The sequence below is a fragment of the Brassica rapa genome, chromosome A07, assembly GCF_000309985.2.
Source record: "Brassica rapa cultivar Chiifu-401-42 chromosome A07, CAAS_Brap_v3.01, whole genome shotgun sequence".
Classification (NCBI taxonomy): Eukaryota; Viridiplantae; Streptophyta; class Magnoliopsida; order Brassicales; family Brassicaceae; genus Brassica; species Brassica rapa.
This window is the reverse complement of record NC_024801.2, coordinates 19,678,656-19,702,514: the sequence shown is the minus strand read 5'-3', so window position 1 is coordinate 19,702,514 and position 23,859 is coordinate 19,678,656. Positions and strand designations below refer to the sequence as shown.

The 23,859-nt window shown below is 37.7% G+C and overlaps 5 protein-coding genes and 1 non-coding gene across 8 annotated transcripts; 1 reads left to right on the top strand and 5 right to left on the bottom strand.

Annotated features, from left to right (window-relative positions):
• Positions 1-9: 9 nt before the first annotated feature.
• Positions 10-4,549, bottom strand: LOC103830413 (protein MLN51 homolog). Its single transcript, XM_033275554.1, is given in 11 exon segments — positions 10-226; positions 323-511; positions 686-746; positions 1,138-1,193; positions 1,529-1,648; positions 1,876-1,978; positions 2,206-2,870; positions 2,952-3,157; positions 3,290-3,389; positions 3,683-4,169; positions 4,351-4,549. Coding segments are annotated over 9 exon segments (1,803 nt in total). The 5' UTR covers positions 4,147-4,169; positions 4,351-4,549; the 3' UTR covers positions 10-226; positions 323-483.
• Positions 23-22,672, bottom strand: LOC103830408 (regulator of telomere elongation helicase 1 homolog). Of its 2 annotated transcripts, none has more exons than XM_033275553.1 (22): positions 22,410-22,672; positions 22,088-22,320; positions 21,854-22,002; positions 21,692-21,773; positions 21,475-21,622; positions 20,984-21,140; positions 20,596-20,879; positions 20,456-20,501; positions 20,124-20,265; positions 19,879-20,033; positions 19,681-19,772; positions 19,499-19,597; positions 19,336-19,404; positions 19,106-19,192; positions 18,804-18,857; positions 18,615-18,739; positions 18,442-18,499; positions 18,261-18,366; positions 18,112-18,165; positions 17,617-18,021; positions 8,006-8,024; positions 23-223 (listed from the first exon to the last, which is right to left on the bottom strand). In XM_033275553.1, the coding sequence occupies exons 1-22, from the start codon at positions 22,509-22,511 to the stop codon at positions 202-204; spliced, it is 2,688 nt and encodes an 895-aa protein (XP_033131444.1). In that variant the 5' UTR covers positions 22,512-22,672; the 3' UTR covers positions 23-201. The 2 variants fall into 2 exon arrangements, with proteins under 2 accessions (XP_033131444.1, XP_009104434.1); XM_009106186.3 differs by lacking the exons at positions 23-223; positions 8,006-8,024 and adding exons at positions 17,071-17,256; positions 17,343-17,488 and having other exon boundaries at positions 17,576-18,021; positions 22,410-22,671.
• Positions 4,627-11,012, bottom strand: LOC103830410 (coatomer subunit beta'-1). Its single transcript, XM_009106189.3, has 25 exons — positions 10,786-11,012; positions 10,435-10,455; positions 10,297-10,358; positions 10,148-10,202; positions 10,039-10,075; positions 9,627-9,952; positions 9,389-9,520; positions 9,110-9,258; positions 8,920-8,988; positions 8,674-8,821; positions 8,520-8,585; positions 8,065-8,253; positions 7,804-7,944; positions 7,525-7,599; positions 7,225-7,401; positions 7,051-7,142; positions 6,852-6,968; positions 6,619-6,733; positions 6,463-6,534; positions 6,167-6,363; positions 5,998-6,091; positions 5,787-5,893; positions 5,435-5,564; positions 5,151-5,304; positions 4,627-4,921 (listed from the first exon to the last, which is right to left on the bottom strand). Exons 1-25 carry the CDS (start codon positions 10,786-10,788, stop codon positions 4,899-4,901), a joined length of 2,751 nt encoding a protein of 916 aa, XP_009104437.1. The 5' UTR covers positions 10,789-11,012; the 3' UTR covers positions 4,627-4,898.
• On the bottom strand, positions 11,158-12,285 carry LOC103830411 (protein SYS1 homolog). Its single transcript, XM_009106190.3, has 3 exons — positions 11,849-12,285; positions 11,527-11,753; positions 11,158-11,430 (listed from the first exon to the last, which is right to left on the bottom strand). Exons 1-3 carry the CDS (start codon positions 12,070-12,072, stop codon positions 11,423-11,425), a joined length of 459 nt encoding a protein of 152 aa, XP_009104438.1. The 5' UTR covers positions 12,073-12,285; the 3' UTR covers positions 11,158-11,422.
• TRNAR-UCG lies at positions 12,400-12,473 on the top strand. Its single transcript has one exon. It is a non-coding gene; the product is annotated as a tRNA-Arg (tRNA).
• Positions 12,627-14,485, bottom strand: LOC103830409 (FCS-Like Zinc finger 10). Of its 2 annotated transcripts, none has more exons than XM_009106187.3 (3): positions 14,233-14,485; positions 13,081-13,875; positions 12,627-13,001 (listed from the first exon to the last, which is right to left on the bottom strand). In XM_009106187.3, exons 2-3 carry the CDS (start codon positions 13,803-13,805, stop codon positions 12,887-12,889), a joined length of 840 nt encoding a protein of 279 aa, XP_009104435.1. In that variant the 5' UTR covers positions 13,806-13,875; positions 14,233-14,485; the 3' UTR covers positions 12,627-12,886. The 2 variants fall into 2 exon arrangements, with proteins under 2 accessions (XP_009104435.1, XP_009104436.1); XM_009106188.3 differs by having other exon boundaries at positions 12,630-12,998; positions 14,233-14,483.
• Positions 22,673-23,859: the final 1,187 nt, after the last annotated feature.

Sequence of the window (23,859 nt, the reverse complement as noted above, 5' to 3'; positions counted from 1 at the left end):
TAGCACGAGGAGCCAAACCAAAACTGATCAAATTCCAAAATGAGCACAAATACAAAATGGGCTAAAGCGGAAGTCCGCGTACTGCGTACACAGACAGAACCTTAAATAAGTATTAAGACCACGAAAAACCAAAACAAATATCAACATTACAAATCAAAGCAAAAGCAACAAAATAATAGAAATTACAGATGAACAAGGAAGCTACAGCTCAAATCTCAACCACCTCCTGAAAATAACACACACTAGTCTTAGCCAAATCAATTTGATCTCGTTTTTCCATGTTATGTTTCAATGAATAGTAAGAACTTAAAAGTTGCGTTACCTAGTAAAATCGGCAACAATAGCAGCCCAAAGTGCTCCGCATAGCCAGCTTGGAGAAGCAACAGAAACCTGCAGCAAAGGAGGATCTCTCTCTCTCGCAAACCTCCTTTCTCTACTTATTATAACAAGAGGGGTCCTTTTTGCCTTCTTTACAACGCGCACTCACTTGCTTAAGCTCATCTCCGAGTATCTGCCACAATAATACATATGGATTACACATTTTCTTTTTCGCAATATCTGGTACCCAACTACTACTTGAAACCTACTAGACCTAATACATTCTGCACCCCCAATTCAAGGTGGTTTCATGTCTCAGTATGATCAATTTAAAAAGCAGTTACGAAGATATAGCTTCAAAACTCACCTACGAGGCTGCTTGTTTGGGTTGCTGTTCGACCGTTGTGGTTTCCCATTGTTTTTAGCCTCTACATCCAAAGGAGACTGGCTTAATTTCAAACGAGCTAAACAATCAATCTCTCTTGCCCTTGTTACTCTATTTCATTTGGTCAATGTAGTAATGCGAAACAACACTTTGAATCTATTACTAAAGAAGCGTAAACAACGCTGGAGTAATCACATCGAACATATTCATTCCTTTGTACCAGTTGCCAATCATATAATCTATTACTAAAGAAGCGTAAACAACGCTCGAGTAATCATATCGAACATATTCATTCCTTTGTACCAGTTACCAATCATATCAAGGTAAATAATCTTTCATATTCTCTCCTTAAACTATTTAAAGGCCAGATGCTTCCCCTACTATACAGCAAAACAAGATACAGTAAACATCTGATGTCAAATAAAACCACTTACCAGTTCTCTCCATGGGTTTCTCTTCAACATTAGGGTTATTCGAACTGTTCTCTTGGCTGCCAAACAAAAGAAAAATGTTAACTGGTAAATGCTTCACGCCACACTCATATATCAGAGAAGTTCGATTTAGTTACATGAGTTCCAACCAAAAAAGTACGCTACTGATCCGAACAGTTCGGAAATGCAATTATAGCGTGTAACATGCATTTTGCAGTGGGCAACAAATATGAGAAATCACAAATCTAAAATCTCACATACGGTTTCTTTAGTTAAAGCTACATTGTAAGAATACTCTTCCTCTAGTATAAAATTAAGAGTCAACACTTAAGCATATGGTAATGTGCAGGCTGATTAGCAATAATGAGAAAATAAAAACGACTAATTAATAAACCTGGAGGATCCTGCAGAGGAAGGTAATCCTGGTTTGTGTGCTTGGTAAGAACCTTCAATTGCAGCATAAGGTGGAGGATATGAAGCCCCCAATGCTCCCGGGCCAGTCAAAATTGGCAGCCTGTCAATAATATAAATAAAAATAGTAGTAATCAGGAACTAGCTAAGGGTAAGGAGCTAGGGAAATCAAACAACTAACAAAGAGCAGACAAATGAAAGCAACAATTCTGATTCTGTTGGGCCAGCAAAAGACTAAATTATCACAAATAACAAAGCATGCAGGAAGTCAACTACCAAATATGAAGTAAATGCGTAAATGCAGTACAGCAATAAGAAAGGACTGCATACCATGTCATCTCGGGATTTCCAGTACCATGTTCTGGTTGGACATATCCTGGAAGAGCCATTCCAAAGGTCGGAACACCACCGTGCTGGCCACCGAATTGCATGACTGGACATGAAAAAAAATATGAGCATCAAAAATAAAACTAATCAGACATGCATATTAGTACCAGTACAAACAGCAGGAACTGATCTCAAGAGCTCTACACATGAGCAAGGAAGCCAAACGGCTCAGCATTATTAGCTTTTAATTTCATTAGAAGCATGAACTGATTCTTGAAGATGTTTTTAACCATTCCAACTAAGGATGAACGGTGACATTCAAGAACAACTTACCAGGCAGAAAAGCATGGAAATTGGGATTGCCATGACCAGCCGCCACGCCACCGTCTGGACCCATAAATTGTGTCCCTCCATACATAAAAGATCCCCTTCCATTAGGATGGAGAGCCCCTTTTCCCTGGGCCAGTAAAGCACCAGTTTCTGTGGCTGACTCTGTTTCACCAGAAATATAAAGATTTTTTAATGATCCAGTTTACGGAGGAGAAAAAGGCAGCAAACTAGTAAAAGCTAGATGTTGATCACAAGCCTGATCAGGAGGTTGAGTACAGCTTTGGTAAGTACCTTTTGGCATTCCCCGGATTTGCATAGGCGAAGAAACATTATCACCTTGATTAAGCACTTTCCCAGGGGGAGGAGCACCTCTACCTTGACTAGTAGTCTGAGAAGGGGTAGTGCGTACCCACGCAGTGCTAGGTTTTGCACTCCCAAAATTCTTTCCAGATGGCGTAGGGCTTCCATTAACGTGCAGTCTACCCATGCCAGCTTGTAAATCCTTTTGTGCCAAGTTACTGGATGAACCTGAAGGATAGAATGGAGGAGAAGCTGAGTTTAAACTCGAAGCAACTACATTTATCCTGGCTTCAGTCTCTATGCTGTCTGTTTCTGTTGGTGCACGTCCTGAATCAACGTGTGACACTTTCACAAACGAATTCTGGGACCTACAGATCCAGCAACACTAAAATTAGAGATAGAACATTCGTGTGTTAACTAGAGAAAAAAAACAAAACTTAAAGACTCACAGTTTGGTTTGCACAGAAGGGGCTTGAGTGCCCTTTCTCAAAGCGACCTCATTTCGTCTGGGCCCTCTCCCTCTTGTGACAGCCTTAGGATACTGATTTTGGTGTCCATTGTTGGTAAACACTTTAGAATTACTCCCTCGAGAATATCCATGCTCCTGACCCCTACCCTGACCACGTCCTCTGGCTTGGCCTCTCGAACTCCTCTTCTATGTTCACAAAGTTTTATCAATCAGCTTGAAAATTAAAAGGAGATAGAGAAGAAATGAAAAATGTATTGACACCGCAAGAGGAAAAATGTCAACAAAAAAAAAATGAATAGGAGAGAGAGAGATGACTACATCATATTGCTTTTCTTGTGTATTCATCTCATCATATTTGTCATGTCCCCATTTTCTTTCATCTCGGGATGGCCAGAGCCTCCTACCACCACGCATTCGCCTACACAAGCAAAATCAAGACCAATATGAATGGATATAACTAAGTAACTTGTTTGCACAGACACTAAACAAGAGGAGAACGGAAGAGCTCGGTAGAGTATAAAATAGCAGTGCTTATCTTCTGCTAACAAATAGGCTAGACTTAGACGTTACGATTCACAATCAAAGTTCATGACAGAAAGTAGTTTCTTTAGTATACTCTCCCTCCATAGATACATACATTTGCATGATATAATAATAGTTCCGTGAGTTACTAACTAGTGTGGAGAAAAAAACAAAATCATATAGTAATACCTATTTGGGGCAGCATCCATCTCCTGAAACCTGTCATCATGCATATAAAAAGCTCCAGCAGTTGGCACAGCAAAAGGCTCCTTCTGCTTTGGTTCTTCTCCATCCACAACAGAGTCCTCCGTCTCAGCTTCCACTCCCTTAGGCTCAGCCTCGCCAGCAATACTTGTCGTCTTGTATTCCATGTTGTTGTCATCATCTTCACCATAATCACCCTCCTCCTCTTCATCCTCTTCATCATAGCTATCGTCACCTTCTATGCGCAATCCTTCATCTGCATCGTTATCAAACTCCACGACAGCACTCTGTTCATCGGATTGATCGGAATCGTTATCGGCACTCTGAATTTTTTCTCCACGGTTCTCATCCTCATCATCGCTAGCTTCTCTCCTCCTTGCAGCCAAGGAGCGCTTAAGTTCCTCGGGGTCGCTCTCATAGTCCGCCTCTTCTACGCCATCTGGGGCCATAATCCTCTAACCGCCACCTCCTCCTAAGCCAAACCATAGACGAAGAAATTTTAATAGAGCAATAAGTGAGTAAAAAAAACCCCCCGAAACCTCACTCGACACTAATTGCAGAAGAATTATGGAACAAGTATAATCTTAAGGAAAGAAGAACACCGCAAAAGACCTCAGAGTCGTCGATTTGATGGAGAAAGAGAGAGAGGATACCAGATATTAAGGGAATCTGGTTTCACGACTGAGAAGAGATCCGCAGACCCTTGATTGGTTTCTTCTGGCGATTGCTTGAGTTATGAGAGGGACGGAGGGTAGTTACTTCTTTTTTTTATGTCGAGAGTTTCGTTTAATATTTACATACTACTAATATTATCCAAGTTTTTCAAAATATCTGCAAGATTTAAATATCTTGTTGAGTTTTGTAAGATTTAGCAAAATTGACCTGGCCTCTATATACCATTTTTGACCTGGCTAAGAGAGATATTCATGGACTGTTTCAGTTTGGAAAAAAATATTATACACGAGGTTATGGAGATTAAGAGAGATATCTACTCATATTACCAAATGTTTGGAAATTAAGAGGGTGATGTTTTTGTTTTTGGCCTTAAAACCCATATTACCAATGTTTTTTTTTTCTATTTAAATTATAGCGGAGATCAGTTTCTGACAATGACAATGAAACTCTCCCTTATCTTCTCTCCTCTCTCTCTGCTGCTCCTCATTTCCCTCTTCACTGCCAAGAATATACGTCTTCACGAACCCTACTCCTGCGGTGGTGTTAAAACTGTACCACAACCAAGCAAAAGATTTTCTTGATCAGTCTTTTAAACAGAAACAAATTGAAGGAACACAGGAACAGAGATGCAAACAGAAGCCCTATGCTATGTCATGTTTGTAGATGCGTTTAGAAGCAAACCACCAAAATGTCCTAGAGCAAGCAGCATATCTTATAATCAATTAATCAACCACAAATGTTATAAGACTGATGGGTTTCCTTCACTAATCATACATACCCCACTGTTCTTCAGACTCGTTCCCATTAACTAGCACAGCGCTATCTGTAGAGTCAGCGTCCACCACAACACCCTCTTCTTCCGCATTCTCTTCCTTCCCATCACCACTCTCTTCCTCAGCTTCCTGGTTCTCCTCTTCTCCATCTCCCCCAACCTGTTCACACACAGGCAGTACCAAACTTATGAAGCCGTCACGGTCTAACTTAAAAAAAACTAGCGACTGGACATCATTTGTTTTTAAAAAACCATCGCCCTCAGTGGCACGCAACGTCAACTATGCATACCTCCTCGAGAACATCCCCGTGCTCAAGCCTCTCTTCTTCTTCAATTTGCATGATTCTAAAAGCTTCCACCAAAGTTGTGTAGTCTCTGTGTGTATGACTGCCATAATCCCCAGCAGGAGGATGGACGCCCCTGCAGCATAAATGAATACAAGTACTTTGTCTATGAGGATCCTGGAAACTTCAAATTAGAGGGGATAATGAAAACAACGTTGGGGTTATGTTTATACAGGGGTACTGATTCAAACCGAAACATGACTCAAAAAGGATGAGTCCAACAATTAAATTTAAAAGTGTCCCCATAAGCACTGTTTCTCAGAAGAAGCTAATCACGCAAACAGCGTCTGAAAGATACCTTGTCTCTGCAGCCCTTTCTTCAAGGGATAAGGCAACTTGCCAGTCTTCAAACAGATTGGGATACTCTTCAGGATCAGCCAGAGATTCAGCAGCCTTTGGGCTTATCTACATGCAGATCAAAAGTGGATCAAGAAACGCTGTGGATTTCTCAACATGCAAAGTTTGGATATTTAATCAAAAGATGAATAGGAAGAGTGTCTAACACGAACCTTGGTCAAATCCTTTCTCCACAGTGCCACTATTTCGGAGACCCTGCTCGGAAGGTACGATCGTGCTATCAGAGCAGCTTCAGGTATCCGATTACTGTAACCAGACAAATATCAGAATAGATGCAACTACCTGCAAATATATGTCCCAATGTAAGGAGTAAAGACGTACCTTTCCACCAAAAGATGCAGGCAGTCTTCTACTTGACCCAACATGAACAAGCAAACAAAGGCGACATTATTCTTTCCTTGCTCTTTGGCTATTGCTGCCAGCTTCGTCAATCCTTCTGCATCTCCCAAGGAAGAATAAAGTAGTAACAGACCACTCAGATCCACAGCATGCCTCATGCATTCCTCAGCCATACCCAGCTAAGTGATCCAAGCATGGGAAGAAAATGAAAAAAACGCATATTAGCTCTAATCTTTGTGAAAAACTTAGAACACTAGTTGCAGTTAAAAATGAGTCACCTTCCCAGTGGACATCGCTAATTCTCCAAGTTGCTTCCATTTTGACTCACTTTGTGCTTCGACAGCGATGTCCTGCCAAAATAAAAGAATCGGACTGCAACAGATTGGTAAGTCAAGGAAATAAAGCTTCTCCAATGGTAAAACCGACAAACTGACCTTTGCGACCTCCAATCTACCGAGCTGTATGGCCAACTCAAATCTGTAATCAGGGTCAGTAGCTACTTCCAGAGCATCTTCTGTCATTCCACGTGATTCCAAAAAGTGCGCCACACTGACAACATGAACAAATTTTTGAAGTTGAGAATCATGATGTGACCTTGGATGCATGTTCACTAATACGATAATGCAATCATAACTGAAATAATACAAGTGAATACACACTCACATACCTATTATGATGCTCCTTAGGAATTGAAGGTAAGACTTGATTAGCCTGTTCCAAATCTCCACGCATGACAAGAGTCTTGTACTCAATCAAAGTTAAAAGTAAAGTGTAACCAATAATGCTGTAAACAATAAAATTGACATAGAAGTGAGAAAGTTACAACAACATTGGTCAGCAATATTAACTGTAAAACATCTGCTTACTTGAACTCTTTGTCAATTAGATAAACTCGACTTTGATTAGCGAGATAACCCAACAAGTACATAGGTCGGTCCAGATGATACATTGTCGTTACCTGTAATTTAAAAGGAATATTGAACATCATTTACAGTAAAATCAAAACACGTATTTTCCAAAAACCTAGAGCTAAGCCTTACCTCACCACCAACACAGTAGTTAAGCCTCCAAGAAGAGTTGGTATAGATAAAACAATCCCCAACCCATAAGCCAGTCCGAACACGTTCATTGGTTTCATTAAGAAGCTCAAATGCATCCTCAATGCCTTCCTCATCAATTTCTTTACCGCCATCCATATAAGAGGAAACAATGTCGCGCTACAGCAGAACAGTATAAAACATCTTAAAATCATGTATCGGACAGCAACAGGACAAGGAGAACAAACTAACAAAACTCTATCAGAGTTCTGGTACACTACCAAACTTTAAAAATATCCTTACATTGAGCTTAAGGATGTAGAATGATGAATCACTGGTAATTGCAACTAGATCGCCACTGTCAGCCCAATAAAGATTCTGAGACAATACAATAAACAAGAAATATTATACATGAATAAGAGATTCTGTAGCAGAAAGAGCAGTATCAATCTGGTTTTGCGCTTAAAGCCCAGATAGGATACTATCTTCTATTTCTCCGAGAAAATATTTCAGAAACTGTAACCTATAAACCACTCAGCTGCTAGAAACTAATAGAGATATTTCTGGCATATAAGCACTTACTTTCACGGTAACATCTATTCGCCTAATCAATCTACATTCCGCCCAATCATAGAAGCAGATAAAATCACTTGAGCATATAGCCAATAACGTCCCGCCAAAAATGCGCTCTGCTGAGAACGTAGGCCTTACAGTCTTCTTTTCCTGCACATTATCAAAATAAGCTGTCAGTGTATGTTAGTGTCATTTAGATAATCCGACACACAGAAAAAAAATTTTTAAAGCTGATAAGTGGAAAAAGAACGTGCCAAAGGAATAACAAACCTGGAAGTTCTTGCTGAAGATCTTGATCTTTGACGAGCTTTCCCTGACAGCATGTTCCCCCTCAGATGACCAAACAAATTCCAGGGCCGAGCCAAACGACCTATTTCTCCATGCCAAGGCAGTGTAAATGATGTACTCACCATCTCCACAAACAACGACAAACCTACCATTAGGGTTGTGCTTCAGGCTCTGAAAAGAAAAACAGAAACATAAATGACAGTGAGTAATCACAAGCTTTAAAAACGAGTAAGGTCGTATTTCAACTAATACTAATAATCTATCAAATAGCCAAAAACAAAATAACTACAAGCAGCAATTAAAGAAAAACATTGGCACTACATAATCACTAAATTTTCAACAAATGTAAGAAAATGAAAGGCCACAGAAGCGAAATCGTATTCCCTCCATTACCTAAAGCAAGTGACAACGTATACAACTAGAAGGATGCCACTTACTTGAGGATAAAGATCGCAAGTTCCTAGCTCTTTAACAGCCAAAGGCAGTCTCTCACCATCAGTAACCTACGTAAGTCCACAACCAAATGATAAACATTGTCAAAGCTAGTTTTATATCTAAGAAAGACAACAGTGTAAAAAAGTGTTCCCAAACCTCATCTGTGCCAACGCTCTTGATGTTCACAGTATGTATCTCATTGTGTTTAGCCCAAATAATTTTCCCACTGTTGTCCATACTAGCCACTGGTATTTCACGGCCAAGTTTCACCATTGTGGACCCTTCGTCATAACCAATTACAACCCTGGAAAATGATATGGTGTTATCAAAGAATCTTATGTGAAGATAAGTGTACCTTTGGCAGGCCATAAGTACTGACATCGTAGGAGTTCAGAAACTTACCGGTGGGAACCTTTCATGTGTCCAATAGCCCAAACCCTCTCAAGGCCATAGTTCAATGTATTCTCCAGCCTAAAGATCAAATATTACGTAAAATTGTTGGATGAAACTACTTAGAGGACTTTAGAAAAATTGTAGGAAACATATAAGATCGAACCAATACTAGCTCCGATAGATATATTATACGAATTACCTGTACGTGGTGGCATGCCATATGCGAACAGTTCCATCCTCGGATCCCGTAATAATTATTGGGAGCTCTGGATGGAAACACACTGCAGAAACATTGTGTGTATGACCGTCAAGTGTTTGAACGCAAGTTTTTGTTTGGTAGTCCCACACCTGCTTGCACAAGACATTTATGAGCAATAGAAAATCCTGGAGGAACCTATGCAAGCAATACATATGGAAATACACAAGCACACATATATCGCAAACGAATTACAAAGAAGCAAGACATACGAGTACAGACCTTAGCAGTATGGTCATCAGACCCAGTGATAAGGTATGGTTTGTCCCCACCAGTAAAGTAGTCAACACAATTGACCCCTTTCAAATGTGCATCCAAAGTAAAATTTGGATCCGGAGAACCAAGATTCCATATCTAGATAAAAAAAATAAGACGCAAAAAAACAGGAGAAAGGTTTAGCATCTCATGCTGGGAATAAACAAACAACATGTATCTCAGGAGTCAAAGACAAATCTCTCACATTAATGGAACGGTCAAGCGATGCACTAGCAAAAGTATTGGTGTCTTTGGGATTGAAAGTCACTTGCATAACATAATGGGAATGTCCTTCGAAAATCTGAGTGCAAACCCAATCCTTCTCCCAGTCCCAGAGCTTGATGAGCATATCATCTGATGACGATAAGACATAGGGAAGGGTGGGATGAACAGCAACACACCTAATGTAATCAGCATGAGCCTCAAAGACTTTGATCTTATCCATCGTGTTGTAGTTGTAGACACGAATGAACATGTCATCAGCTCCAGCTACAACCCACTGCTTGCGCGAAACAAACTTAGCAGACCGAACTGCACAACAATGACGTAGACTCAACAAATGATGTGTGGAAGCATGAGAAGAAGGAATAGTGATAATGAAAGGCTGTTGATCATACCAGGCAATTCAGTCACCTCGAAAGACTTGACCATAGTCTGGAGAAGGAGCACATAAGTGTCACGAGTTATAAATAAGGAAGAGTATAAGATATCAATTATCAAACTTACCTGTGTCTGATAATTCCAGATGCAGACTGTTCCAGAATACAAACTCGCCAGGATCCTGTATCAATTAATAGATTAATGTTTCCTACACCAAATAAAAAAAATCTGAGAATGGCACAACACAAAGCAATGGAGAGGTGAATTCAAATTACCATGGTTCGGTAGGATGGAGGTCTACAGATTTGACTCTTTCTGATCTTTGAAGAAACTTACGCTGATCAAAACATATAAGCGGGAAAAGGTTAAATCAGGAAAGATAAGATTGCAAGAGGTCCAAATCGAAGCATTACCTTGATCTCGAGTCTCAGAGGCTGTGTGTGAAGAATTCCAAAGAAAAAAAAGCATAAAATGTAAGTTAGTGGCGGAGAGAGAAGAAAAGAAAAAGAGCTCGTACAAGTTGATGATATTCTTCTAATTCTCTCGAGAAATCAAAAACACACACACAGTAACGAGTTAGTTCATTTCTGCAGAGTATTAACAAGCAACCTACAACAAAAACTCATCGATCCAACTTTTGTTTCGATCCGCGAGGACCTTTTAGTGCAATGCAGCTCAGTCTTTCGTCGAGAGACGATCATAATGTTCCAAGTAAAAACTGAAATAGATCTAGGAGGAGAATCGAGAGAGATCATATCACTAACCATGTTTGCAAGTCGAAACGAATGTCTCTAGCGGAGATCGGCAGGGAAGAAGGAGAGTAATGCAACGACGATAAGGGGATGCAGAGGATTCTACATTCCAGTGCGCGTGTTGTTGTTGGCAGCGAGGTGATCCGATTTGGATCTGAACATCTCTCTCTCTAACTCATGCGACGTCGTTTTGTTTTTTCAAATCACGCACGCGTTATTTTCACCCAGCCCAGACATGACGACCGTGTATATTAATATTTGGCTGAATCACACAAATCTAATACTGTACAATCAACAAGTAAAGATTACAAAAAAGCAAGTATATTGGACGTTTGAGGATTCAATTGACATAATAATAGAGTATGATGAAGAACAAGGGGCACGTTAAGCAAGTATCCAGTATAAAAAAATGAACGAGACGATAACAAACAGTCGGATGGTTCACGCACGAAGCAACGTTAAAGCATTCATTCGAGAGTCTAATGGTGTTTGTTTGTTTTTTTCCATATAATTGAAAATGCAACAAAGAAACGTGTGTTAAAATTTTCAAAGTGACTAAAAAAAAGCTGCAGGCAGAGGTAGTGGTCCAACATGGCTGAACTTCTTCTTTGCCCAATTCTCATCTCTGTACATACCATCACTTTGTTCATCAAACCCCTGCATAGACAATCATTCCATTTGAACTCGATTTCTATATTCAGAGCAAGAAACTAAGGGAGATTTCAATGCCAAAGGAAGTGATAGTATCATTACTTGAATGGAAACGATCCATAGGGATCTCACGCTGCTCGCGTTTAATGCAAAGGTACTCAGCTAGCAAAGCCATAACAGCAAGCCCCGTGCCATTAACAACCCACCATGCCATAGACGAAGGCCATCCACCATTGAGGATGCACAAGTAGAGATGTATGATATAGAGAGTCGCAGAGAAATCTAGGCATTTCCTTGCTCGCTCCACCACAAATATCATGTACACAGCCCTGAGTTATACCAATCAAATCACATCAAATCAAATCTTCAGTACACTATTGAAATGTATATATAGAGAGGTTTCTTAACTAACTAACTAACTAACCCTGCAAGTGAAGTGAAGAGGAACGAGGCAATGACACACCAACCGGTAACGGTAGAAGTAGTGAGAGTAGCGTAATCGAAGAAGTAGACAAGACTAAGGCGAGGAACGCGAAGGCCAAGGAAGAGGATCATGAAGACTCCGAGAGAGAGGTAGAAGGAGCATTGAAGGCAGATAATCTGGCCAACGATAAGCCAAGGGTCCCATACAGCTGTGCCATAGAACATGGCTACCTACACGAACGAATCCTCTAAAAACTGGTGCGAAGTAATCAAATCTACAAGCAATTTCTAAACAATTCCCAGATCTACTTTTTTTGGGAGTAATCTACAAAATTTCTGGATACGAGAATAGGGATCAGCTGAGTCGGCACAGCTAGCGTCAGATGGATCCCTTCTTATGACGATGGACGATGATGATACATAGGAAACGAGTTTGGAGAGATAGAGAGAGAGAGAGAAAAGGAACCTTTCTTGGTATCTATCACCAGCAACAGATCGTTCAGAAACCCTATCAAACGTTTAAGAGCGTTCATTTTAGGAATATTGTGTAAAGACCGCATAGCGCAGTGGATTAGCGCGTTTGACTTCGGATCAAAAGGTCGTGGGTTCGACTCCCACTGTGGTCGTCTTTTTTTGTTTTTTTTTCATTTTGGTCGCGTGTGTTTGGGTTGTGGTGGACCAAAACCAAAAACATTATAAGAAAAATGAAATACTGTAAATTGTAGAATCCCTCACAATTATTCATTCAATTCCAATAGTACATGTTTACATAGTCGGTATAATAATTGGAAGAGAATACAAATATGGTTCCCCTTCAAATGACAATAAAGTCGCAAATACAAATGGTACAACAAACAAAAGAGAAGAGATGAGCCGGGGGCATCAGGCCACACCAAAACTCACCATCCCTCCTTGAATCAACAAGCTTTTTATTGAGCACGCAAAAATCCCACAAAACAAAAACTAAAACCTTACAACAAACACTAAACTCACACAAGATCCCCCAAAAAAGCCTCAAGAATGAACAGCTTTGCCTGGTTTAAGAGGCCATAGGAAACAGATCCTCGTTGTAACTTGTTCCAGGCGATATCTCCAAACAATCTTCCTCACCTCCCTTGTCACTTTCCTTCTCTTCTGCTGCTGCTGTCTCGCTGCTAAAAAAAGAAATGTTATTTCTCTTAATTTAAGACCACACATTTTTTCTATCATTATCATTTAAGTATGAGCCCAGACCTGTGCATATGAATGTGGTTCTGAGGTTTGTCGGTGCATAAGCAGAGGAAAGAATCATCATCTCCTTCTGGCTTCTCAGTTTCATCCTTGGTTCCCAACTCATTGGGGTCACAATCCAGGATGCAATCACCAAAAATATGAGTTGTCTTTGGGTTTGGCCCATGTGAAATGATACAGGTATAGTCCTCAGAGAGCGCCATCTCACGTGCAGAGAGCGAGCGAGAGTAAGCCTGGCTGGAGATAATATCCATAGGAGATGAGCTTGATCTCCTTGGGGAGTTATGTTCCTCTGAGTCATGAATGTTAAGCTCCTCTTCAATGTTCACCGCATCAGAAGACATGGAAGGGGCAGCATAGTTCTTAGGCAACGAATAGGATTTAACACAAGAACCAAACAGCCTGGGCTTGATTTGAGGGGCAAGCACGATGTTGAATAAACCCTCCTCATGGCCTTCCTCTTCTCCAACGCTGGAGCTTAGAAGAGAGAGGCCAACTTTGTCACAAGCCCATCTGTTACGAAATCTGGGAGATGAGGGAGCAGCTGGATAAGACCTGGGGCTAAAGAGGCCACCAAAGATTGTAAAATCAAGAGGAGAAGTAGGACTCCTCCCTGCAGCATCAGACTCTTTAGCGACAAAGAAACGAGGGATGCTAAAGAGTGGGGCGCTGCTGCTAATGGGTTTCAGATCAGAAGTATCTGAGGAGTCTGGATCAGCCTCAGCCATTCCAAAATAAAATTTTATTAAGCTGATGAGATTTGTGTGGATGATTTTACTACAACAAAGTCATTCATTCCTACAACAACAAAAAAAAAACACAATACTTTCTCATCAAAAAAAACAGAACCAAAAAAAAAAAACATAATCTATTTGAATCTGGTTCAAAAAAATGGCATCTGAAATGTCACATCTTTTATATGCTTCATTCAATCCACACAAGATCATCTAAAACTGAGGTTTCAGATCAGACACACACACACAAACTTGGTAGGGTTACTAATGGATGAATAATAATAAACTACACAAGTGGATGATGGAACACTTAAATCAACTGTAACACTTCAAGTAAACGGTTGAAAAACAGCGATTGCAATGATCAATTAAAAGAAGACTTGGATAATCGGAATATTTTGAAGTAAAAAAGAGCAGATACCATGGATGTTTGATCAACTGGTCCAGGTTAGAGGAAAGCCAAATGCAGGTGCTCTATCTTTTCACTACAAGTTGAATCAAATTGAACAAGAATCAGGGACGGAGATGACTATATTGGGCCCCTTCTTCTTCTTCTCCTCGTCGTTATCTTCTTCTTCTCTCTCTCCCTTATTATTATTTTTTTTTCTTTCTTGTGGTGTGGTACTGTGTGATTTTTAAGTAGCAAAGAGAGAGAGAATACGTACAAGAGTATAAAACTGATTTTCCCTCTTTTTTGTTTATTTTTTTTAATATAAAAAAGGTGAAAAAAAATCAGTAATAATATAATATGCGGGAGAGAAAGTATTGAGTGTGTCGCATTCACACAGGGAGCAACGCGTACGAGTGATCGTGTCGCCCATTATCCAATCTCCCGTGACTCCTTATTTTCTTTTTTTTTTCCTTTCTTTTCTCTCTTTTTTTCTTTCGAATTAAAGATTAACTTATTTGTTGACCAATAGAAAACAAAATATATTAGAGCGTCATCTCTGAATATTCCTTTCTGGGTGAATCAGATAAACACTTTTGTTGAGCTTCGGCAGTCCAGCCCATTCCTCGCTTTATATTTAAACCACATTTTAACCTTCTTACTAAAATGTGTGAAAATATTCACAAATTGAAAAGGAATATTACAGTAACTCAATGACAGAAGGAAGCTAAATCATAATAAAATAGCAGGTCTTTTTTAAACTCACTCAGTTACGGATAAAGTAAGCAAGCAACGAGAGGAGATGACACTATGATTAAAACAGAATATACCTCTTCTATTCCCTCTAATTACACTATCATTCCTAATCCTAATCCTTACGTCACATAACGTAACACGGGATGGAGAAGATAAACAATAGGTATCTAAAAATATAAAACACACAGGTAAATTAGTTTAAAACCGCATCTTTAACTTTGCCTTTTTTTTATTAAAGGATGTTAATGTCAAAGAAAGATAACCTTCAAATGTAATAATGATGCTCTCAACAACAGAAACTAATGGTTCAAAATGAATTAGCTTTAACTTACAACTAGATTTTGACCCGCGCTTCGAAAACGCGGATTTTTTTTTGGATTGTAAACAAATATTATGTATTAGTATTTTAAAATTGTTATGCATTATTATGTTACAAAAGTTATATTATATCGAAGAAAAAATTTATTTAAAATTGTATAATTTATGAATTAGTTTATTTATGATTTTATATATATACTCTTATGTAATTCTCTCTCTTAGATATGAACATTTTACCAGATCCGTGAAACCAAACTGAAATCGATCTAGAAATATTGGTGCTGTTTGGGTTTGAATTTAGGGCAAAGTACATATTCAATTTTGTTTTTGGACCCGCAAGTTTTCTTTGAGTCAATATCCTAACCGAGACCCAACCTAATACCCAAGTACCTGAATTTTTTTGTGTATATTAGGTATATTCGAGTATTTTAGATATGTTTTTGGTATTGCGAATACTTTTTAAGTTTTGCGTTCAGGTTTTCGATTTTAGTTTCAGGTTTTGAGTAAAATTGTAATAAAAATATATATAGGGTATTCGGAAAATTTTTTGGGTATTTTTTGGTTTCTCGGGTCAGATTTCATGTAAAATTTTGGATCTTTTCGGTATTTCAATATTTGGGTACTTATTTGGGTTTTTGGGTATGTGTTTCAGTATTTTTTTTTGGGTTTTCAGGTACTTCGAGTATTTTTTAGGTTCCTCAATACCCAAACTAATTCGGACCTGTTACATACCTAAAAATTGCATGTATTTTACAGGTATTTGAATTATAGATTCGAATCGCTCAGGACCTGAAAAGAACCAATCCAAACCTAAACCAAAAAAATAAATACCTAGTTATGTCCAAATATTTAGGACCCGAAATGAACATGACCTGCTGACTGAGATCAGACCTACACTCTCTGATTGTATTTTGTTTTTGACCTTACACTCTCTCATTGTATTTTGTATGTATTTTATAAGAGTTACATTTTTTGAGTTGATTATCTTTAAGATGTACTTGAAATATTTTTAGCTAATTTAATAGTATAAATTTGTAAGGTTTTTAATAGTTTTAAAACTTATTTTAAATAACAAATTTTATGATAAATACTTTGTATAAAAAATAATTTAAAGTAAAATACATAATTTTTAACATATGGTTTACTTTATTAAATTTGATTTTGTATATTTTGGAATATATAATGTATGATGACATGGTATAGTATGATATATGATATATGTTAATTTTAAAATGAGTTATGAAATCTGTTAAAGTTGATAAAGTTATTGAATTTAAATAGTATATTTGCGGTATATTATTTTTTGGTTAAAATATTTTGTAACAATGTTGCTATATTTTGGTTTTTAAAATAGGATAAACGTATAAGAATATTTAATTTTTGATTTGTTTCAAATTTAGATACTTTTCGAAGTAAGATATATTCTTAGTAGATATATGAATTAGTTTTTTTCATAATTTAAAACAGAAGTATAGAAAGGATGGCGTGTATTGTTACATAGTTGGTGGATCAAAAGACTTATATAATTTATTTATATGAAATGAGTCATTTATTAATTATGAAATTAATGAGACATGTTTAGAGAATAATATAATAAAGTATATGTGGTACATTATTTTTGTGTAGCAAATGGTACGGTCATAAAGGATAGCATATATGTCGCATAACTTTGTTTTTGTACAAAATAATGTGGTCTAATAAATAAATGTATTATTAAATGTTTGTTAGAGAAATTTTTGGTTACTTATTGTTAATTAAATATTATGGTAAGACCAAAAATATTGTTAGTCAAAGAAATGATCCAAACAACTTTTTAAGTAGATTTATTAAAACTATTTTCCTTTTAATAGTATTGATAGAAAGTAATTACACTATTCAACCATGACTTTAATACAAAAAGATGATCATAAGGCATCTCTCTTCGTCGTTTTCATGCATTCCTCATATGCAGAACGATATTTTACTGGCACGAAGTCTTTGAATCTGTTTTAAAACGAGGCAAAGCTATACATATTAGAGGAAATTGCTCACACAAAAGACATTATTATTATTAATTATGGTTTAATTACCCCATGAGTAGATGATCTCTCTCTTTCCCATAGAACAGTTGCACAATGGATTCCATCACGCTTGCTATTTTTATCTCTTTCTTTTTCAATGCTTGTATGTATCCAATGAACTTGTTGTATTCTTCTGCGTTTAGCTTTTCTTTGACCTAGAGTTAAAGATCACCAGTTGCAATGACAAAAATATCGATATATAAAAAAAAAGCAAGAAAACATGAGGGTGGTGGGAATCTAACTTGACTCAAAAATGCAGATGCACTTGCTTCCTTTTTATCACCACCACCACCTCCACTCCCTTTCTCTTTCAACACTGAGGACGATGCACCACTTCCCTGACTCTCTGGAATCTTTCGCTTTTTCACTAGCCCCATTGTGTTGAAACAGTTGTTGCTCGATGCAATTTGACAAGTCTGCTTGTCGCATTCTAGATCAACTACTTCACATGTTGTCCTCTCTACTGGAGTCTCCTCGTCACTTATTTCCACTAATTTAGCCTTCACTGAAGAACAAGCTTGCATAACCTCTCCCTTTACAATGCGAGGCATCTTGCTCTTGCGCTGTAGGATGGTCAAGCCTTTCCATTTAACAAACTCCGACGGTGAAGCCCTATTTGCAGGAGGAAGTGCTTCCACTCTACTCACCTCATTTCTTGCGACGCCAGCGTTCTTCACATTACTAATACCTGTAAAATTGCAACATAAGACTGTCGAAGTTAGATCCACATTATTACCCATGTCTCGCCACGAGAATGTAAGGAGAATGAATCACTGACCAGCGGTTGGTGAAGGAGCATCCTTGGTTGACACCTTTGGTAATAAAGTTGAAACTGAAATGGAAAAGATTTGGTTTACATTGGATGTCAAACATATACTTCAAAATAGGAAAATATGTATTTATCGTTTGGCTCCAAGATGCATTTACCTATATCGTATTCTTGTTCTGTTACAAGACTTGCGGGAAAATTTGATCTCTCTATCCGGAAAAATCGAGCAAGGTCGGAAATGACCTCTCCGTATCTTGGGTAGCACTGCAAAACCGGTGTAAACCAGAAACAAACTTAATCTCCATATAAAGAGGCGAGACCGAGCAGGAACATATATACCTTGACATAAGGTCGTATCCAAAGGGATATCTTGGACTGCTGGGACGGCTGTTCAAATCTGTCAACAATAGCCATTGTACAAAATAATCAAAACAAAAACGAAAATGAACATATTTTTACCCAATTTAGAAAGATAAAATCAACCAAAAGCAGGAAGCCAGAAAAAAAAAAACCTGTCATCACAGAAAATGATAGCTCCATAATCATGGCGATGGCGGATAACACGTCCAATTGCCTGATTCACAGCCCGTGCGGCTTCTTGACTGTACCACATGCTTCCAGATAGAATGGTTGATCTCTAAAAAATGTAAGCTATATCATAACCTTGACGAGTCAAAAAACTGTGTAAACATTGAACTTACCTTGACATCTGAAACTTGTGATTGTTCATCCAGAAACTCTCGTTTCAGTTTAATCTGTTTTACAAAATGGGATGTTAACGCCGGAGTGTAAGTAGCAGCAGAAAGTTAAAAGCTAACATGTAGGAAAGAAAGTATCATACAAATAAAGTGATCTCTAAGTGCCAGTCTGAATAAAAACGATGCCAAAAATTATGATAAAGAGTCTCTCAAACAGAGCAAGCCGTTCACTAGGTTTCGCTACCAGTTTAGCTAATGAGACAAATATTTATAGAATAAAACAGTGAAGGATAGAGTAAACAAACCTTAGGATCGGTGACCCTGGCATAAGGTAACCCAGTAATGACAACAGCTCTGCCAGCGCCATCAGCAAAATCTAGTCCTTCACTGACCTGACAACACAACAGAGACCAGCTGTTAGTGAAAAGACCCTACACAAACTAGTAACTTCCTATTTCTTCTAGCATCCTTATACAGAACTCAGAGGATCATTTATTACAGAGAAACACATTTCATACAGGTTGAAGAAATATACCTTTCCACGACAAACGGCAAAAAACACCGCACCGGAAATTGATCTGTCTTGCAATTTCTTTGAAAAATCCTACCATTAAAAAAAATATTCAAGGCACGATTAAGGAATCATAATCTGTCATTTAGAAAACAAAGAACGTCGATCAGAGGCATCCGTGGCTCACCAGCATTGCAGCAGGAAAGAGGGAAGAGTCTTTAGGTTCAATGACAGGTTTCTTCAGTTTGCAGATTCTTTCCCATATTGTCATCGAGTTTCTGTGACTCTGAATGATGAAGAAACAGTAGGTTTCAAGTTAAAAGAGTACTACAATCTTCATACTAAAGAGAAAAATTACAACGGACATACCCCATCTTTCCAAAATGCAATGCAACGGTCCATAAGGTAATAGGATGGGAAAAAGACCAGAAGTCCATCAGGTACGACTCGAGAAAAGTTAACTGCACAGCAAAAATATATAATAATCGATTAATAAATAGATCTCAGCTCACACAACAGAGATTTAGAGTGATACATTCAGGTCCACCTGAAATTAAAACCACTTACCAATAGCATTCCCAAGTTCTTGTTTGTACTCCGGCACATCACGATTTCGGTAGCTAGAATTAAGAACACACCCTGAGGGACCAGTGCTTACAACTCCAGCCCATAGCTGATTTGAGGATATAACATGGGGATTCTCCAAACGAATAGGAAAGTCTCTGCATTTTCCCGGGAGAAAGAAAGCTTCCGTCAAAAGCAAACAGAGAAGAACAGTGACTGAGTGACAGAAACCATAACAATATACTCACAATTTTAGTTCTTGAACCAGTGAATCCATGGGAGATAAAGTTCCCGATGTTAAAATGATAGTCCCAACACCTTTTTTTGCTATGTCCTGCATGGTGATCCCAGGATTGAAACACCACCAACTTAGCGTTCTTGATACCTTGCCTACCAAAAATAAATATTTTGTCCAAAGTTGTAACTGATTTGCCAAAAAAAAACACCGTTTCCACAGGGAAAGAAGATTATAGAATTGATTATTAATATTTCAATGTAGTAAAATGATACTTCTGCTAATGCTTTGGGAATGCAGTATCATTTGAATTTCAAGGCTATAGACGAACCCACTCTTATTTACCTTTTATTATATCAGTAGGATTTTGCTCATGCTCCTGGATATGAACCTAACAAATAACGAAAGTGAAAGATAAGTATCTTTACAACTTAATTATATATAACTGGACACATAATAAAAATAAGAGTTTGCTTTACACTTACACGATAAACATCAGCATGGCTACTTCCATTTTCTCTAAAGATCAGTTTAAGCATGTCAACAATGACTTCTAGTTTGCTTCCAGTGTTGGTCCCTGTTCGTTGTTTCTCCTCATCAAGAAGCACCGTAGCCTCCTCGACTGTATCAATGAGTTTAGGAGCAGTTTCGTGAGTGATGTTAAGGCCTTTAAGCATTTCGTACATGTATGGCCCAGGCTTGGTAAACCCCTCGTCCCTTTTCGGAATTGGCACTTTAGAAATCAGTTCCTGCAGCTTTAAAAGAAGTCCTGCGACAAATAGATGACGACGACAGACATGTCAAATTTTTTTGTTCCATGTATAATAACAACAACAGATCATTGTACTCACTGTCAAGGGACTCGAGATCAACCTTTAAGTATAGCAAAATTCTCAGGGTTCGTGGACCCATCGTTTAATGAACCCCTTCTTGCTGACGCAAGTTCTACACATTCTTGTGCCTCGGTAATGCAAGCCGATAAATGAAAAGAAGGAAGGTCAAACGAAGCTGAGTCTGCGCATATACCTTCCTGCGTATATTTTAACGATAAACTGAGTCTTTCAAAATTTGTAACAAGGAAAATTATAGAAGGTAGAACAACAGTGCAGTCTTAAACTATTTCTAGGCCCTGTTCAAAAAAATATTAACAGTCTATAATGAAGTAATTAAAAAAGCTATCTATATATGTTTAACGTTTCTTTAAATTTAGCAGTATATCTAAAAATTTAAAGGTTTAGATCATAATTTACATATTTGTTATTAAAAAGTCAACCGCTCCATTTACACAAAGCCCCAAGTAGGGGAGAGTTGATGGTGAACACAGACGAAAATAATATGTGGACATGTATCTACATTCCACTTACTAGATTGTGAGCTTCATCAAAAATGAGGACGCTACTATTCCAGTCGACCTTCAGATGCTTTCTATACGCATTGCTGATCAAGTAGTTGTAAGGTGTAAATAAGATGTCCACGTCTTTGTGAACCTCTCTTGTAATATAATATGGACACCTGCAAGCCATCAGCGTAAGAAAACATCTCTAATATGTTGAAGTAGCAAAAAAAAATAGAGGTACTTACGGCCCAGAACCTTTCCCAATATTGACCAAATCCTCAATGTCAACAGGTTCGTCACCAATATGAGAGTTATTCTTCAAATAATCTACAACAGAAACATGGCTTAACATAGTATAGGAATGTGGCAATGTGCAAGAGACGCAAGTGAGTGAGGAAGAGGAGTACCTGGAACGCGATTGAAATGGTTACATTGGCGTTTACCACGCTTTTTGCAAAGGTAATGACAAGCATTAGAGAGCGCCTTTCCTCGGAGTGAATTCACTTCCTCGTTAACGCATAACTGCTCACGTGATCCAAGCACCAGCATCTTAGGCCTTTTAAAAAAACAATACATGAAGATTAGAACCGATTAGTTCTAACAAACTAAATAAATGCTAACAAATGAGGACGTGGCATCACCTGTAACTGCATCTTTTAAGTTCTTTGATGACTTGGCGGAGCTGACTATGAGTCCGAGACGCATAAACTATTGTAGGATAACCTCCGGATTGGGACATTTGCGGGTCTGAATCGTTGTTACGATCCTTACGGGTAGAGAAACTGCCGAGACTCTTCCTCCAGGCTAAGGTCGCACAGAGAAGACAAAGCGTTTTCCCAGTTCCAGTAGGACTCTCCAGGAGCGCGTGACATTTCTGCAGCATCGTTTACACACTAGTCAACTAAGTGCCAATCAAAAGAGAAAAAAAAAACAAAGTGTATGGAGAGAGAGGGGAAACCGCACGTTTTGGAGGGACTCGATGACTCTGTCCATGTAAGTGATCTGAGAAGGGTAGGCCTCGAATGGGAAATCGACATTGATTCCTCTGATGCTGTAAGCGGGCATTTTTGTTTTGCTTCTTTCTCTATCTTCCCCTATGCTAAGGAGCCCTCGTCGGATTCCGGGAACCAAGCGGTAACGGAGCTTGTGATTGTGAGAGAGGAGACGAAAAGGGCTAAAATCTCCGGGGAAGGAGAAGACGCGGCTCTTGTCTGATTTTCCCGCCTTTTAGGTCATGCGGGCGTCCTTCTTCCACTGATTGGCACACCCTTTCAAATAATAATTAAAGCCCATTTAACCCTTTAACTTGTTTAAAAAGGCCCATAACCTCAAGTATGGTGTTTTCTATTTTATTGTCATTTATTATAACTGATGTAAATTAATATTTAACAATTTAATAAATATTTTTTTCTAAGTAAATTAATAAAAATTATAAAATAAGAATCTGTATTTCTTTTGAGTTAGGTAAAAGTATAATTAAAAAAAGTCGATAAAACACTTCTTAAAATTATTATATAATATTTATAATTCACATATTATTATAATTGATAATTATATGTGTATACATAACTAATACTTAAAATGCTGTTAAATTGTTTCTTAATTTTTTTTAGTTATTTTATTATTTCTCTACATCAAAAATATGTTAAAAATTTCATTTCGAAAATTGAAAATTATGTTTGAAACTATTTGTTTAATCTTTTAATTTTAAGTATTTATTTATGTAATCACAATCCTAAATTTTACATTCCAAAAAATCTATCTCACCCATCAACTATAAACTGTTAAATCTAAAGATATAAATGTCTTTTATTATTCGTTAAAAAGTGAAGGTAAAAGTAGGGGATGATTGGTAAGTGCTGTAGCTTTATATTTTTTGTTGTACAATTTAATCTGTAGATTTATTTGTTGTAGCTTTCCTTGCTGTAGATTTCTAAAGCACTAATTTTTTGCTCTGGAAATAAAGTTCTCTACAGCCATATTTTGATTTTGCAGAGATTTTTTTGCTGTGAGTTTTTTAAGGAAAGCAAAACTCGATTGGTTGAGATATATAGTTGTAGACTAAATTTTGGCTGTCCAAAGTATCTACAGCCTCAACCAATCATCCCCGTAGTTAATGTAAATATGAAAAGTAATATTGTGGTTATTTTTCAAAAAAAATTAAGTCAATGGTCATTATTACTTTGGAAAATTGGTCTTAGTGACTTTGTATGTCATATAAATAATTTGATATGTTATGAACATCAATTTTATAGTGACAACCAAGATTATTATTAATCATATATATATATCAGTAAATTTGTTATTATATTATTATTTGCCAACCAGTAAAATTATTCAAATTATTTAATATAGCACTCAATTTTTTTTTGTCATATGTGGATTTCACTTAAACGAAGTAAATAATAGTTCA